Source organism: Lissotriton vulgaris, chromosome 6 (genome assembly GCF_964263255.1).
Source record: "Lissotriton vulgaris chromosome 6, aLisVul1.2, whole genome shotgun sequence".
In the NCBI taxonomy this organism is placed as follows: Eukaryota; Metazoa; Chordata; class Amphibia; order Caudata; family Salamandridae; genus Lissotriton; species Lissotriton vulgaris.
In genome coordinates, this window is record NC_141694.1 from 8,575,035 (window position 1) to 8,591,576 (window position 16,542).

The following is a 16,542-nucleotide window of genomic DNA, read 5'->3' on the forward strand; positions in this document are numbered from 1 at the left end:
GCAGCACCACAGCATCACTCAGCACCACCACAGCACAAATATGTTCTCTCAATGTTTCAAGCTTTATTACAAATGTCACAAAAAGATGTTAATATTTCACTTCTGTTCTTGGATTTCGTTACAATAAAATACACTGAACATAATCTTCACAAAAGTTATTTACAAAAGTTTAAGCTATTGCCATTATAAATTACAATCACTTTTATTAAGTATTAAAAAAAATTAAAAGCCATTGTTATTTGTAATATCAATACATCTAAGTCACGTAAATACAAATGTTGCATTACAAATGCTATAGGTGTCACATTTGCGAAAGTTATAACTATTGGCATTGTAAATGACAAAGCTATTAATTTAGCTATTTTCAAAACCAACACATAAATGAACATTTGGTGAATTACCATTAAAATATTTGACTTTTTTACTAAGATATTATTGTACTCTTTTATGCAAACAAAATTTAGATACTGCATAAATAACTTTAATAAAACATATTTTATATATAGCTTTTTATGTAAAAAAATAACTATAGCACAAAGCAAAAAACAATTGCCATTTACAATGCTAATAGCTCAAACTTAAATAATGCGAGACCTATTGCATTGCAAATGCTTGTTATATAATGCAGGCGCATGGGCTACTGCCCATTTCCTTGCATATGTATATTTTTTGTGAATCGGAATGTGATTCGAGAAGGCAGGCATAATCATTTCTTCGCCACGAGGGCACTCCCTGACAAACTCTGGGGCCATTCTTTTTCAGCTAACAGAATATCATAGCCTTTTGAGAGTTTATCCCAAAATAGACCTCTTATTTTCCTAGTCTTATCACCCTCTATACGCAATGTTATTTCGTATATTTTATGGGGCTCGCTAAGTCTGGCGTCGGCAGTTTCAACCTGAATGTATTCATTCGTGTCCACTGTCTCCAGATGACTCATCAAGATCTTGCGAGCTATACTGATCTCTGCTGCACTGTCCAACATTGTCAATGCCCACTCCCCGTTTTTCAACTGTGTCCTCAGTATTCTCGGCATGGTTGATTACTCTAATACTGGCTACCTTCTTTTTCTGAAATTGAGATTTTTTACTCTGAGCAGGTTCCTTGTCTTTGGACTTGGTGTGCTCTCCTGGGTCTGACCGTCCTCTTCTTTCCGAATTCTGTGGAAGAGATCAAGAGGGACGTGTATCAATACTTTGATATCTATCAGGTTTTTTCAGATTATCCCTATTTCTAAGGTTATATCTTTTCTCAGAGGGCTCCCTCTGGGGAGACTGGCGTTCTCGAGTCGTAGTTCTTTCCCTCCGTCGAGGAGACCTTCCTCTGGACTGAAAAACGTTTTCCTTGGGAGTGGATTGTTTATTTCCATCCCAGCTCTTTTTAGGAGTGTTTAAATTATTTTTAATAAATAATTTTTCAGGATTTTCGAGCAGCTGGGGCTTTACCGGTTTCCCACCCAAGCTGTCTCTACCTAATTCTTCATAGCATTTTTCTATGATTTTTGCAAGCTCAACAGGATCTTTTATATCTGTTTCCTTCAACTTCTGGTGAATCGCCACAGATGCTGCTTCTCCTTTAATGTTGGCTAATAATATAGCCGAGACCTGCTTGAAGTCTTTCAGTAATTTCATACCTAGATTTAAAGCGGGCTCTGGACCGTATTCATTCTGAATCTGTTTTAGCACTTCTGGTATTACCGCCATAGACAGAACACCGTGTGTTTTTGTATAAATGGAAGCAAAGACTGTACCCCAAGTGTCGCAGTCCTCCACGTGTGGTGCGATTCCCATAGGAAGGCAGATGGTCAAGATTCTGTGTTTCTCTATAGGGGTAGTATCAGGAAATACTGCCTCTATTTGAGTGATTTTCTGTGCTAACCAGAAAGGAATTTGTTCCCGTTTTACGGGTGTTTTACCAAGACATGACTGTATGTTCTGTAAATGTAAATGTATTGGCATTTATATAGCGCACTACTTACCCGTAGGGTCCCAAGGCGCTTCGACAGCTGCGAAACCCTTCCTGGCTTCCCTGAGAGATGGTCCCTTAATGGGTATCTACAGGGTGAGACCAGGCATCCCCGGCGGTCTGGTGGGGCCGTTAGTGAAGATGAGGCAAGGTAATGCCCAGAGTTGCCGAGTGTGATCGCTGATCAGAGTGGGCACCGAGGCGAGAGAATTATCGAGTCCGCTGACCCTGGTCCAGAAACCTGCCGCGCCGGGAATCGAACCCTGGTCCCGGGCCGTCCTCTGCTCTCGGGTCTGCTGCCTCTAACCAGTGAGCCACACTACTTCACTTCTGTGGTGTAATTTTATTTGATTTCCCCTGATGAGGGGTCAGCTGTGGTGTATTAACAGCTGGCTGGACTGTTGCAGTCCGCATTACATATTGGACTAATTGCCTATGTATTTTTATTAATGTGTTTAGCTGTACTAACAGCTCTTCCTTTGACATTCTTACAATGTCAGAATGTGGTGTGTAGCTGGCTAGAACCGGCCACGTGGCTCCTGGTCTACCTAGTGGACCGAGCCTGGTAATGTGATCATTGTGTTTTAGGGCGCCATTAAACCAGAGCAGGTGCTCTTGAAATTTAAGTGGAATTTCAATCTCCTCGAAAGGTGCGTACTCTTCCAGAGGTTTCTCTATTTTGTAATAGTGAAACTCTTTTGTTCTAGCGTTTACCGCTGGAAAGTTTATCCATGAATAGAATACCTCTGTCTGCCGATACTCGTGAGCCTCTATCACGAAAATTACTGTACCACCTTGAGGTGTCAGTCCGTTCTCTATAAGTTTTAAAGTTATAGATTCTCTTAAGTGGACCGGGATGATAATAGCATCCGGGTCTGCTTGTTCGGGACCTTGCTGAGTCGCATCTACTGCGGCCCCAGAGGTTCCGTTATTTTCTACCGACATTTGTTAAAATGCAAGGTTTGCAGAGTAGGTCTCCAAGGAGACAAAGATTAGGTGCACAATATTTTGGAACACTGTATCCTTCAACGTTGAATAAACCAGAGCTTTACATAGGAATCTCTTCCTACTGAGTTCGGGCGGATTTTAACCTTTCACCCACTCCAGACGTCTATTGGAGTATTTACGGGAGAAAGGGGTCTGTGTGAAATATGCACAACTGAGTTACTCTAACTGTCTTGCGTTAGTTAATCGCCTTACCAAACGTTTGGGCGCCATGTAGTGTAGTTCCTAGTTTCCCACTAGGCCCTGCGCATTGGAATAACATAAACAGTACTATCGACGTGAAACTGCGGATATTCCAGGCCTCCACTGACTATGCTAAACTTAATTGGGTTGTGTTACCAACTAGCTCAGAGGTCACTGGAAACTTTCTTCTCTGCATAGGAAGTGATCAGCTTCCCTGGCACAGACAAGAAGGGATTCAGTTTTCCAACAACCGTGCAACATGACAACTTTGCTCCTCAGATCAAGAGTCGATCTCTAGGGTCGTGTGAAACAATAGACATGTATTTCACTCAGTCAGTCTAGTGCAGTTTACTTTCACGAGATGTAGAGAATAGAGAGACGGGCGTTTGTCAATAAAGGGTTAACATTTATTGAACAATCTTTCTTCTCGTACAAGAGAAATGTATTGCCACAATTGCAAGAATTGTTATTATAAAAAGTACGTACAGTAAGATAAGGATTGCGAAATAGAACTGTAAAAGCATTGATATGGTTTCTTAGCCATACAATGGTTTAAAAGTAATAAAACATATATACAGTCATATATACATTAGGCTAACATACTCAACTGGTGCTTCTAACTAAGCCTACCCCAGTGTGCCTGACCTAAGCCTAACACGTGGAAGGGGAGTAAGTAAGTAGCTTTAAGTTAAGTTGGTTTTGCCAAGGTTTGTTTCAAGAATTCTCATCTAAGGGTTTAGTCAACACCATACCTCTGAATAGAATGATGGAGGATTGGTATCTCCTTCAGGGGTCACTCTCGATATCCCAGTCACCCGCAAGGGTAGACCGGAAACGCCGGAGCTGGATTTCTCTGCACGAGAAAGGCAGCGGGTCTCTTCAGCGCGTCGAGGAAGGAGGGGGGACAGCGTCCGCGGGCAGCTGGAATCTGCTGGATGTCTTCGCAGAGGGACGGCTGTTCAGCTCCTAAGCGTACTGTACCATCGTTCGCGCTTTAGCAGCGATAATGGTATCAGCAGCTTCACCACCACAGGGACAGCAGGCTGCAGCGACAGAGTGCTAGATTTACCAACACGGGGTCTTGCAGGCAGCTGGCATCAGCAATAGTAGCTCTCCATTGCTTAAGGCAACGTTGGTAATATTTATACCTGACAGGTGCCGGGTTTGACGCAAGTTTGCTGGACATAAGACGTCAATTAAAGATGTCACTAGGAAGTGATAGTTATCAGTTGCTCATTAGAGTTCCATTACTAATCAAAACACAGCAAGCGGGGATTTCCAGGTTTGCGGAGTTTTTATCTTGTTGAAGAACTCGGAGTGTTATCTAGGAATATCAGATAGTGACTACTGCTCTGTCATTGCACTAATTGGTCGCAAAGGAAGTGGCAGAGAGAACTATGCTGGAATGTGGCTCTGTTCGTGTGAGGCCAGAGATGACTTTTCAGAAAATCGCACTTGAACGGTTATGCCAATATAGGGAATAAATGGATTTCTAGCCGAATAGGGGCATAAGGTCACAGTATCGATCAGGAACCTAGATAAACACGCAACAGCTTTAGGAATGTTTCAAGTCCAAAGGGAGCCGATGACATCTCTGGCTGATGGCCATGTCCAGCTGTTTCGTGGGCTCCAGATTGTTTGCACCCCTAGAAAGAGGCTGTTGTAAAGAACAGATTGTGGAGCAATGATGTTTGAGCATTGGACAGAGTCAGTGGGTGCATGGTCTGCCTTTAAGTCCAGAGGGACACTTCAGGAGAGCTGATGTCGAGTTTACTGGTTTCTAAACTCCCAATAGTGAGAATGGAATCCATGCAGTGCTTCGAAGCCAAACAGAGCTAGAAGCGTTACTCACCCTGGATTCTGCTGCAAAGAACTGAAAAAGCTATTTACAATGTTTAACAATGAACACTTGGAAATGAATGTTAGGTTTCTGTATTGAAAGCTGTAATATTGATTTAGTAATTTAGGAAATGTTTAACTGGTTTGATTCAAAAGTAAAAAATAAAAATAAAAGAAACAACAGTTAAAGGCAGTTGTTCTTTTGCTCCTTTAATGGGCGATATCCACACTGCTCCATCCTGGGATCACTGTTATTATTCATAAGCGGAAGATCTGGAGGATGTGCCAGACGTTATTAGAGGAGCTTTCTCTGCCTAAAGCCGTTGGATAGAGTTGGGGTTTAACTCCGCACTCAACAAACCCCGGCCACACAGCCATCCAGTGTACAAGACACAAGCGTGCAGTGGTAAGACCGCTCTTTAGGCATGGCCAGAGTACCAGCGCCTTGCCGTCTGCATGTCTTGCAGATAAATGTTCCCAGACATCCGACACCTGCAGGCATTAGACTAGGTTTCATCCAGGATTAGAGGGAAATTTGCCCTGACAATTGTTTGCTCAGCTTCCTAAAGCGCCGATACTGCATAGAGCTAGAATACGTACCACTGAACCAAAGGGCTCGAAAACAAGAAGTACTTCTATTACAGAATAAGATAAAAGACCTCCTGCCAAAAGTATCGATGAAGGAAATACCAAGACAATGAGCACAGCCAGAGAGTGCACTCTGTATACTTCCTGGTCCCAATACCGGGCTAGATATTGAGACTTTAAGGGGCCTTGGCTAAGTTTGTCTATACATGCTCCCTCTTGCACTTTATGGCAGTCCTGGTCTTTGTGCTCTACGTCCTCCAGTAACTTGAGTCTAATCATAAGAAAGCAAACCAAGACTGTTAGAAATGGGATCCCTGGCTGGCCAGGGCTTGCGCCAAAGTCAGTCAGAGACCACCACTCCTAAGTCAGGGCAAGGGAGTTACACCCAAGATAACCCCTGCTCACCCTCTAGGTAACGTGGCGCGAGCAGCAAGGCTAAACTTGGAGGCTATGTGAGTTAAGTATTTGCGCACGCACCCCAGCAACAACACCCAAGGCCCACCACAAAGGAAACGCCACACAAGGTTATATTTAAAAATAGCCTTTGTATTACACCAAAACACATTAGATAAAACACACACCTTACAATGTGCCAGGGGCACGGGCAGAATTTACAAGGGATATGTACAAGACAGGGCCACCTGGACCACTGTTAGGGGTATGCACTTTTAGAACTTAGCACTAGGTAGAATTAGCACTTAGAGCATAGAATATAAATCACTGTAGCACAAAATAGAACATAAAGCACACACCCAGTAATCACCAGTAACAGGTAAGTACCACCTACGCAACCCTAACCACCTTAGGAACAGGTCATGCAGGGAACCAGGACCTCACTAGCACCACCTGCACTAGGAGAAAAACAACCACCTAAGTATCACAATATCTGTAGGGGTATAGGCATAGGAACATTACACATGATGCATCACAACACATTCAGAGGTGTAAGGAAGGAAAACACATGATGCCTACAAACATTCAGAGGTGTCAGAAGAAGGCACATGACGCATAAAAACACATTCAGAGGTGCAGGAAAACACAATTGCGCAGAACTCACACAAGTCACCACCTGTGACTGTCCCTAGGCCTTCTGGCCTTGTTGGGGCTAGGACGCCCTGTGTACCAATGTCAGGGGCCTAAACGTGTGTGGGGTGGTGGAGAAGCAGACCAGGATACACAGGGATTTTTCTAGTGAATTTATTGTCACTTAAAGGTATTTCGGACAAGTCTATAGTCTTGTAAACAAGAACAGTCTTTAAATCAAAAGAAATCACTCCTCCAGCGCAAGGGCTTCTGGTACAGGTAGTCCTCTGCAGCGCTTCTCCGATTAGGTTGCCTAGGTCTTGCTCGTCAAGGAGATGGTCAGCGCTCCCGGAAAGGAAATAAGAAAACAGAAAGAACCCTGTAAGGAGGTGGTTCTCGATACAAGTTTTGTTGTCAGGATGTCGGGGAAGTGTGGGGAACTAACACCTTTACCGCCACCAGTGATTCACGCTGCGCTGCCTTTATGCCGCACTGCTTTATTACGCTGAGGACGGTCCTGCATTTAGTTCACCCACTTTATCTCCTCCCTTGGCACCCTCTAGTGCGCGACCCCAAACTGAGGAAATGCGCCCCCGTACTTCGTGGAGCCACGACCCTCCAGGGCCGTGGCTCGAGTTGTCGCATTGCCAGCTAGGGTCTGGCTGCCTGTCTGTTCCGTCCTAGAGTTCGGCTCTGCTCCGGCACTTCTCCGACGATGAGTCAGCTTCCTCCTTGTGCAGTGTTCCGGCTCTATTCCAAGGCAGCACCGAGAATGTCTCTGTGAATGTCCTCTCCTGGCGTTCTCCGTCCGTTGGTCCCAGGGAACGCCTGCTGTCCTCGGGGCCACTCCATTTGAAGAACTCTGGACCACATGATCTCTGCGGTTCCTCCGAAAAGCTAGACGCCTTAAAGGGCCAGTGATCCTCAGTCACACTCTGAAAGAACATGAGAGAAGATAGGGAAAGGTAATGGGGAAAATGGTCCACGCTGGGCGCTCCAGACTCCCCGGACTGTGCACTCAGTTCCTCACAACGTGGCAGCTGCCCACTAAGTGCTGGGAAGCTGTAGAGAAAATAATGGGGCCAACGTTGGAGCCTCGCTGGCTCTGAACAAAGGAAATGCCCCCTGAGCCTCGTGGGCTCTCAAACAACTGTGGGGCCCTGGAGCCTCTCTCTGGGCTCGAACTACTAATGCCCCCTGAGCCTTTCAGGCTCGAAACGCAATGTGGGGTGAGCCTCTTGGGCTCGGGATACAAAATGCCCTCCTTGAGCCTCTCTGGGCTCCAATTACACAAAAGGTGTCCTGCGGTTGTTGGAGTCCCGCTCTGGGGACTCTGAACCAGGATCTGCCCCCGGGGGCCCTCGTGGGCCTTGAAACAGAATGCGGCCTTGCCGGAGCCTCTCTGGCTCGAAAACACTGGCGGGGCCAAACAGCGGGGGAGCCTATCCGGCTCGAAATGCAAAATGTTCCCACACGTTAGAGGGGAGGGGCGGGCACCGGCAATGTGCCCCGACGCCCTCCTCTTCGGGAACGGACCCCCGGCCCCACTCACCGGCTGCTCCTCTGTGCTCTCGCCGGTCTTCTGCTTCCTCTCGCCGACACGGGGCTTTCCTCCTCAACCGGAGGCCCAGCAACCTTACGCCCGGCCACACTTCCGTCTTGCGTGTCTCGCCCATGGTCAGGCGGCCCGCTTTACTTCCTGCTCCTTCCCTGATGACGCGGCGGGGGCTCGGCGGGGGCTCGGCTGGCTGGGCCAATCCCAGCGCGGCCTCCAGGTGATGCCGGCGGCTTCGTCTCTCACGGGAAAACTCTGCCACGGGGCCGCAATGGTGAACTCCTGGGCTGCGGCGGTGATTCTTTACCGGCAATACGGGGTGGGCTCCCGTGAATTAAATACAGAGCGAAGTGCCACGAGCGGCACAAATGCGAGGTCGGCACTCGCTCGGGGTTGCAATCCAGCGGGGCAATGCCGGGTAGGCACCGGCCTTTGCAAATAAAGCCCCCTCAGGCGCTTAGAAGACAAGTAAAGCGCTCCCAGGCGCCTTTGAAAAGGGTAAAGCGCTCCCAGGCGCTAGTGGCACAATTGCAGCGCTCCCCAGTGCTACAAGGTTCCAGGGGCCAGGGCCAAGCGCTCCCCAGCGCGAGGGTGCCCCAAAGGGTAACAACAAGTCCTTCAGGAGTTGGGGGGCGGGGGGGGCAAGGCTGGGCCCAGAGCCAGCTCACAGGGTCCTCCTAGGCAGGGAGGCAATCCCCAGTGGCGGTCCTCCTGGCGCCCAGCCACAGCAGCAGCCCCCTCTAGATAGGATCAAGAAGAGAACAGTTTGTGTGGGGACACATCCCCTCTTTTATACACCTTTTCCCTTTGTCTTTGCTCAGGGTGAGGAGAAAAACCAGTCACAGCTGGTTTGTGAGCACCCTTGATGTGCTCAGCCCCTCACTCTTCACTGGCAGGGCTAGGGTCATCAGTCGCACCACAGGGGGCGGAGCCAGCATTGTGTGGGGAAAGCCCAGCCCTATTCAGGACCCAGGTGCACCCCTCCCCAGCCATCAGCATGCTAATCTCCACACTCACCACCGGGCAGACCCATCCAGACTCCTGGAGCCAGGCTCACCAGCCAGCTCCAGCCAATCACATGTCAGCACCTTTAAAGCACACGCACATCCATGTCTAGAAGTGGCATTTCCACACTAGACCCATACATGCTGCATACATCATTACGCAGCATTCACTCTCACGAGTGTGCACATACCAGATTCGAGCCTGCACACCTCACTCATCAGGAACTACCAGGGACACAGACATTCCCCATGCATTCCTATGGGAGGACAGGCCAACCTTACTCCACGCACTTTCCACTGGGACACAGTGAAAGTACGCAGAAACCAAAAATCACTACCACCAATTCACATTCATAAGCAAAAAGTTCAGGGGTGAACCTGCCAGAATGGCCAAGTCCAACAAAGACTCAAGCCCATCCCGCCACCTCTGGCCTCAAACATAAGGCGCAAGGGTGTCTTGTCCGTCACACCCCTTTAGAGTCTCTGGCCATGGAAACCATTCCTCAGTTGGTCTCAAGACACCCTGAATTTCTAAGGCTTTGTCGATCCCGCAGCAGAAGGAGGACTTTAGAGAAGCCATGCTGCACATTTCTGGTTCTTTCTAGGGTGTGCCTTCAGATCCCATGGATTCAGAGGGGCCCCATGGCTGGGCACTGGCCGTGGGTGCATTCCTGGTGTTGTGATTGCATGAGCCAACTTCAGCCTCTTTCAGTGCAAATGCCTGACACCACCTTTATCCCAGACAGATTGGCGCTGACGCCTCGGACAGACTTCTTACCAAAAGTTATGACTCCCTTTTACTTTGGGCAATCTATCACGCTACCTACACTTTTTGCTCCCCATCACCCTTTGAAAGAGCAAAGTCTCCCTTGGTTGGACCTCAAAAGGGCTTAGGCTTCTACGTTGATCTACCAAGAGCCATTGTGTGGCTGATCAGCTTTTCGTGGGATCTCTGGAGCGATGACAAAGGTGGTGGTGCCAATGAGGACCTTATCAAGGTTGATCTTCCTCTGCATTAAGGCTTGCTGCACACTGATGAGAAGCAGCCTCTGGATGGTCTGAGAGCTAGTTCCACCAAGGATAAGGCTGCTATCACTGCGTTGGCATGTGAAGTACCTGTCCTTGACACTTGCCAGGCTGCGACATGGGCATCCGTGCATACATTCATGTAGCACTACTGCCTTGACAACCAGCTTCAGTAGGAAGTGCATTTTGCCCTGCTAGAGATTTTATTGTGAGTCCACTTCTTTGACGCTCCACCTGGAAATTTACTGCTTTGGTATCTATTCTGAGGTGAGGAATCTGCAGTTAGAAGGATCAATCAGAAAAACAGGCTACTTGTCTTTAGTAGCGTTCGGTTCGAGGCATGTGAGCTGTAGATACACATGCTTTGCATACGCCTGCCATCTCGTGTTTGATCCGTATGCTTGCAAGGTTTTTTTTTTTTCCCGAAGAAGTCTTTTCCAGTCACGAAGTAAGGTGACTCCTCCTTTCGGCGATACTGCGCACGCGCGTCAACTCCATTGTTAGATTGTTTTCATTCCGCCATCAGGTTCGTACGTGTATTGCTGCGCTGCAATTTGAAACCGTCAATCGGGATCCCTTCGGTGCGCAATTCACCCTGCCCTCGTCCGTATTGTTTTTGATCGCATCTTCCACATTTTCGTGTTGAAATTTACGAAAACTTTATCTAGATTATTGAAAAAGCTCTAACCGCGGCCCTCAGGCTTACCTCTTTCCTCGTTGGCTTCTACTTCAAGAATCAACATCCTGACTTCCATCAATGGAACGGACACAGTTTCAATTCCGTCCTCTATGCCATTCCAAATATCTGCGCACCGACCAGCATAAGGTCTCTAACCTCTGTCTTTCCCCAGAACATAAGGAGGAAGACTGAGAGACGTGTCTGTCGTTCCGATCCAAGAAGCCTCTACGGGACCGTCTGACTCGATGAAGAGACATGCAACGACAAGGTTATTGAGGACACGCCTGATATCTTCGGGGAAGATATTGAGCAGGCAGAAATGGCAGTGGAAGAAGAGGCATTCTTCCCCAGGACTCCGATTCAGAGTTGGAGATTGAACTCAAGTTCCACGACGTTCCGCCTGGACAGGGTGCCATGAGTACTAAAGCCCTTTTCCCACCAACCCTACTCCAACAAAACAAAAGGTTATTGGCCCACCACTGTTGAATGGCCATGGTTGGCACAGACACTCTGGTTCAAATGCCCCACCTTCAGGCTCGGCACCAAAATGGCAAGACAAGTCTTCCAGCTCAAGCCGAGATGAGACCCCCTTTGGTTCCGAAACTTCTCGGATCGAAAGAGAAAAAAACTAAAATCTAGCTCGGCACTGAAAATGTAGGCACCGAAACAAAAAGATGCTCCATTACAACCACTGGAGCTGATCTTAGAAAAAATTAAGAAAAAGCTGGAACCAAAACAAAAGAAAATTCAAATAAATCCTGACACTGGTCACAAAAAACTAGTAATACCTTCAAAGAGGCAATCAGACACTGAATATAGAATTCCTCTCATGAAGAAAAAGGACATAGCTACTAGCCCTATTCTTATCCCCCAGATCCCGCCACCTTCTTCACCAAAATCCATTTTACCCCATACAGATCCTCTACAGATCACATCATCAGGTTCTCCTAACGCAAGTCCTGATATAGAAGAGGATGATAACTACAATCACCCTCCATCAGATCCATGAGACGACTATAACTCTGATCCACCCCAAGAGAGCGACCCGGATCTATACCCAGCAAACCCTTCCCCTCCTGATGATAATACTGCATATCTCAAATTAATTGCTGGGGCAGGTAATTGCCATGAAGTGCCTTTACACAAGGAAGCACTGGAGGAAGATTTTTTTATTTGAAACATTCCAAAAGAAACACAGAACAGCACAAATGTTGCCTGTGCTTAAAGGGATGTTGAGACATAATAATGACCTCAGTTAGACAAATTGCTGCCTGATCTGAGTGTTCTATTTCATATTAATATAAGATTTAATCCTAAAAGAATTGATTGCTCCTCTAGAACAGCCCCAGTGGCCTTGTGGAGTCTAAACTCGGTGCTCACATAACTTATGGAACACCTTTTGAGCCCATGCATGAAGCAGAACTCAAACACATTGTTTTAAAAACAGCTTTTCTCATTGCTATTACGTCCTTACGGAGAGTAGGTGAGTTACAAGCATTAACCCTACAGGAACCATACGTTCAAATTCACTAGGACAAGGTTATTTTAAAAACAAACCCACAATTCCTGCCAAAAGTGGTATCCAAATATCACTTAGATCAAAATATTCTCCTCCCGGTTTTCTTCAAAAACCCAAAGACTAAAGGATAATGAAGCCTCCATACCCTGGATGTAAGGAGAGCGTTACTGTATTACCCACAGAGAACAGAACAAACACGCAAATCCAAATAGTTGTTTGTTGCCTACTTGCATACCAACAGCAGCCATCTCTGGGTGCATAGTCCAAACCATCCAGCTATGCTACGCCACTGCTAACAAAGAATTAACGGGACCACCAACAGCTCAGTCCACTAGGAAGAAGGGAGCAACCCTGGCATTTTTGGCCAATGTGCCCATAGACCCTATCTGTGCAGCAGCTACATGGGCATCACCGCACACCTTCACCAAACATTACATTGTGGACACACAAATGATTACGGAAGCACAAGTAGGACAAAAAGTACTTCAAAACATGTGTTCGCAAAGTCTTTCTCTTACCACAACCTCCCAAAGATGGGAGAAACCGACACGTAATCTGATGCACAGCATGTGAATCCAGAAAAGGATCCACGCTACAAAACAAAATGCTTACTTACCAGTAGGAGTAGTTTTGCAGCTCGAAGAATTTTCTGGATTCACATGCGACCCACCCGGCCTCCCCTACAAGAAATACACCCGGTGGGGAAACAAGTTACAATATTTATCTCAAATAACCATCTAAAGGTCTAAAAACTAAGAACAGAAACCGAAAAAAGAATCAGAAGATGGCTACAATGCACAACGACCTCCAAAGCGCTGTCTGACATCACACAGGGGACGTACTGGCATCAGATGGTGGTCGGCGATGCCCAAAACTAGAAGAAGAAAAAAAAAACACACCAAAAAAACCAACAACTATTTCAGATGCAACCACTAGAAGCCGCAAAACTACTCGTACTGGTAAGCAACCATTTCGTTACACATTATCTAGAATTCATGAAATCCTGCTATTCTGCCGTGTTGCGTCACTATGCCGCCGTTCGCAGCAGGATCGTAGCGCAGGAGACTGGGGATAACCAGAAGAAGCAAAGTGCCAGTGGCTGTTTGTGGCACTTGTGTTTTTCGGGCAATATGTTTGTGCAAAATGTGTCATCACGTCAAAACATTACCACGAGGATGCATTTTGTGCTAAAATTTAGAGCAAAATGACGTAATTGCTACAGGGCACATCTTCTTGTCGAAGAATGAGCATGCAGCAGACCTCCCAGAGGACTAGTGCAAGTTTCCTTGAACAGCAAATGGTGCCTGGTCAGCTCGAATGATGAAACCAGGAGGTTTGCAGTAGAGGGGTCTTGCCTCACTGACCTCTGACCCTGAACCTCCCCTGTAGAATAGCATTCTTTACAGGTGCCAGTGTTTGACTTTAGCTCTTCACTGTGTAAGAGCTGCAAGTACGCTCGAGTAAGTAGCACACCTGTATTCTGGTTTGTTTTATGTGTCCTCATCCTCACTGCCTTACATGTCTGAGGTGTGAATAAAGACCTGGTGTCCAGTTGTGGCTGGGTGCAGAGCTGGTTGTGACCTGGTGTCCAGTTGTGGCTGGGTGCAGAGCTGGTTGTGTGTCCTCGTCCTCACTGCCTTGCATGTCCGAGGTGTGAATAAAGACCTGGTGTCCAGTTGTGGCTGGGTGCAGAGCTGGTTGTGACCTGGTGTCCAGTTGTGGCTGGGTGCAGAGCTGGTTGTGACCTGGTGTCCAGTTGTGGCTGGGTGCAGAGCTGGTTGTGTGTCCTTGTCCTCACTGCCTTGCATGTCCGAGGTGTGAATAAAGACCTAGTGTCCAGTTGTGGCTGGGTGCAGAGCTGGTTGTGACCTGGTGTCCAGTTGTGGCTGGGTGCAGAGCTGGTTGTGACCTGGTGTCCAGTTGTGGCTGGGTGCAGAGCTGGTTGTGTGTCCTCGTCCTCACAGCCTTGCATGTCCGAGGTGTGAATAAAGACCTGGTGCCCAGTTGTGGCTGGGTGCAGAGCTGGTTGTGACCTGGTGCCCAGTTGTGGCTGGGTGCAGAGGTGGACTGTGTTCTGTTGTGTGGTGCTGACCTACAGCTGCCACCTGGAAACAATCTTGAGCATTCGCCCTCCCCCTCTGGAAGTACTTGTGTAAAGAGGGCTCTTTGGTTCTGTAATTGCAGCACATTCATGCTGTATTGCCTTCTTTACATCCGTGGTAAACCACAGAACCCATGATTTGTATAACTCAGTAAATACAGCCTGTCCCAGAACCCTAAGAACAGGCCTAAAAAAGACTAAATGCCAATGTTGATGGCTGCTCATATCAAGACGTCCAGCCAGGCCCCAACATGTCTAATGTCTTCAAATGTTGCAAGTATGGAGTCCTCAGAGTCTAGCATGTTGAACTGTCTTCATCCTTCACGCTTGTTGTTCCTCTTCTGTAACCTAACCCTTCCATCTGTCTCACAGGCTGATTGCTTCTCCAACGACATCCATCGAATGGACACGGGCTCTTATACATGGACATTAATCACTGTTCAGGTATGTCTCTGACACCAGCTCGTCCCCACACTGCCAGTCCTTGGCTGTGCCCTGAAGGGGGTGTTCATTAAAGGGGAGTGGGGCTGTGTGGACCCGGGAAGGGGCCGGGCTTCTCTTCCCACTTGAACCATAGGACACAGTCCGTACCTTAGATTATTGTGGAGTAACAAATACATACAAATATTTAAAACATAACAGGAAGGTGTCTTCATGACTGTATTTTCTTTTATGACTAAGCACAACCGATAAACACTGAGTAAAAGCAGCCCAGTGTGACAATCCCGAACAGAGCAGAGACTGGAGTGAGTGAGGCTTTGAATACCAGGGCTTCACGTCACCACGTTTCAAGCTGTTTTATTAAGGCTATCAGCCTCTGTGTGTGTATGTTCGGACTAGTCAAAGGCTTTCCTTCTGAAAATACATCTATCTGTGCATCTGACATGTTTGCAGATGATTCTGCAAGCGGCATTCAAACTTTCACTCCGTCTTCCCTTCCTCTGGTGCACTAGTAGTTTTAATATTCCTAATATAAGGAGATACAAGAATGAAGACACTTTGCTGTTGCGTTTAGGGCCGTTCTAGGAGGTGTGAACGAGCTGACTCGGGTGGACCAGTGGGATTGAACCCCCATCTGTCTCATCCCTCCCACGCTGGTGGGATCGAACCCTCCATCTGTGTCTATCCCTCCCCAGCCAGTGGGATCGAACCCCCTATCTGTCTCCATCCCTCCCCCACCGGTGGTATCGAACCCTCCATCTGTCTCCATCTCTCCCCTTTCTGTGGGGTCGAACCCCCCCATCTGTCTCCATCCCTCCCCCGCCGGTGGGATCAAACCCTCCATCTGTGTCCATCCCTCCCCCGTCGGTGGAGTCGAACCCCCGTCTGTCTCCATCCCTCCCCCGCAGGTGGGGTTGAACCCCTATCTGTCACCATCCCTCCCCTACCGGTGTGATCGAACCCTTCATCTGTGTCCATCCCTCCCCCCGCCTGTGGGATCAAACCCCATCTGTCTCCATCCCTCCCCCTCCGTTGGGGTCGAACCCCCATCTGTCTCCAGCCCTCCCCTGCCGGTGGGGTCGAACCCCCATCTGTCTCCATCCCTCCTCTCTCCCCGCCTCCTCTCACTCTCTCCCCGCCTCCTCTCACTCTCTCCCCGCCTCCTCTCACTCTCTCCCTGCCTCCTCTCTCTCCCCCCCTCCTCTCTCTCTCTCCCCGCCTCCTCTCACTCTCTCCCAACCTCCTCTCACTCTCTCCCTGCCTCCTCTCTCTCTCCCCCCCTCCTCTCTCTCTCTCCCCGCCTCCTCACTCTCTCTCCCCGCCTCCTCACTCTCTCTCCCCGCCTCCTAACTCTCTCCCCGCCTCCTCTCACTCTCTCCCCGCCTCCTCTCACTCTCTCCCCACCCCCTCTCTCCACTTAATTAATTCTTGCCTTGGTTTTTTTTTACTTGCTTTTCTCTCCATCTCATCACGCTTTACCATTTGTAAGCTGCATTATTTGTACCGTCTGCCCCTGGCTGACAGTTTGCCTCGACCTTTCGAGTACCTTTACTCTTCTCTTCTGTACTCACTTCATATCTGCGCCTGTCACCTGGCCAGCCAATCTCCAGGCTT

The 16,542-nt window shown here is 48.0% G+C and overlaps 1 protein-coding gene across 2 annotated transcripts in view; it reads left to right on the forward strand.

Annotated features, from left to right (window-relative positions):
* The window catches only part of KLHDC3 (kelch domain containing 3), a 249,559-nt gene that overhangs the window by 74,504 nt on the left and 158,513 nt on the right, over positions 1–16,542 (forward strand). For both annotated transcript variants that reach the window (XM_086925829.1, XM_086925830.1), the window contains exon 5: positions 14,860–14,931. In XM_086925829.1, coding sequence (XP_086781955.1) covers positions 14,860–14,931 — 72 coding nt within the window. The remainder of the gene's footprint in view (positions 1–14,859; positions 14,932–16,542) is intronic.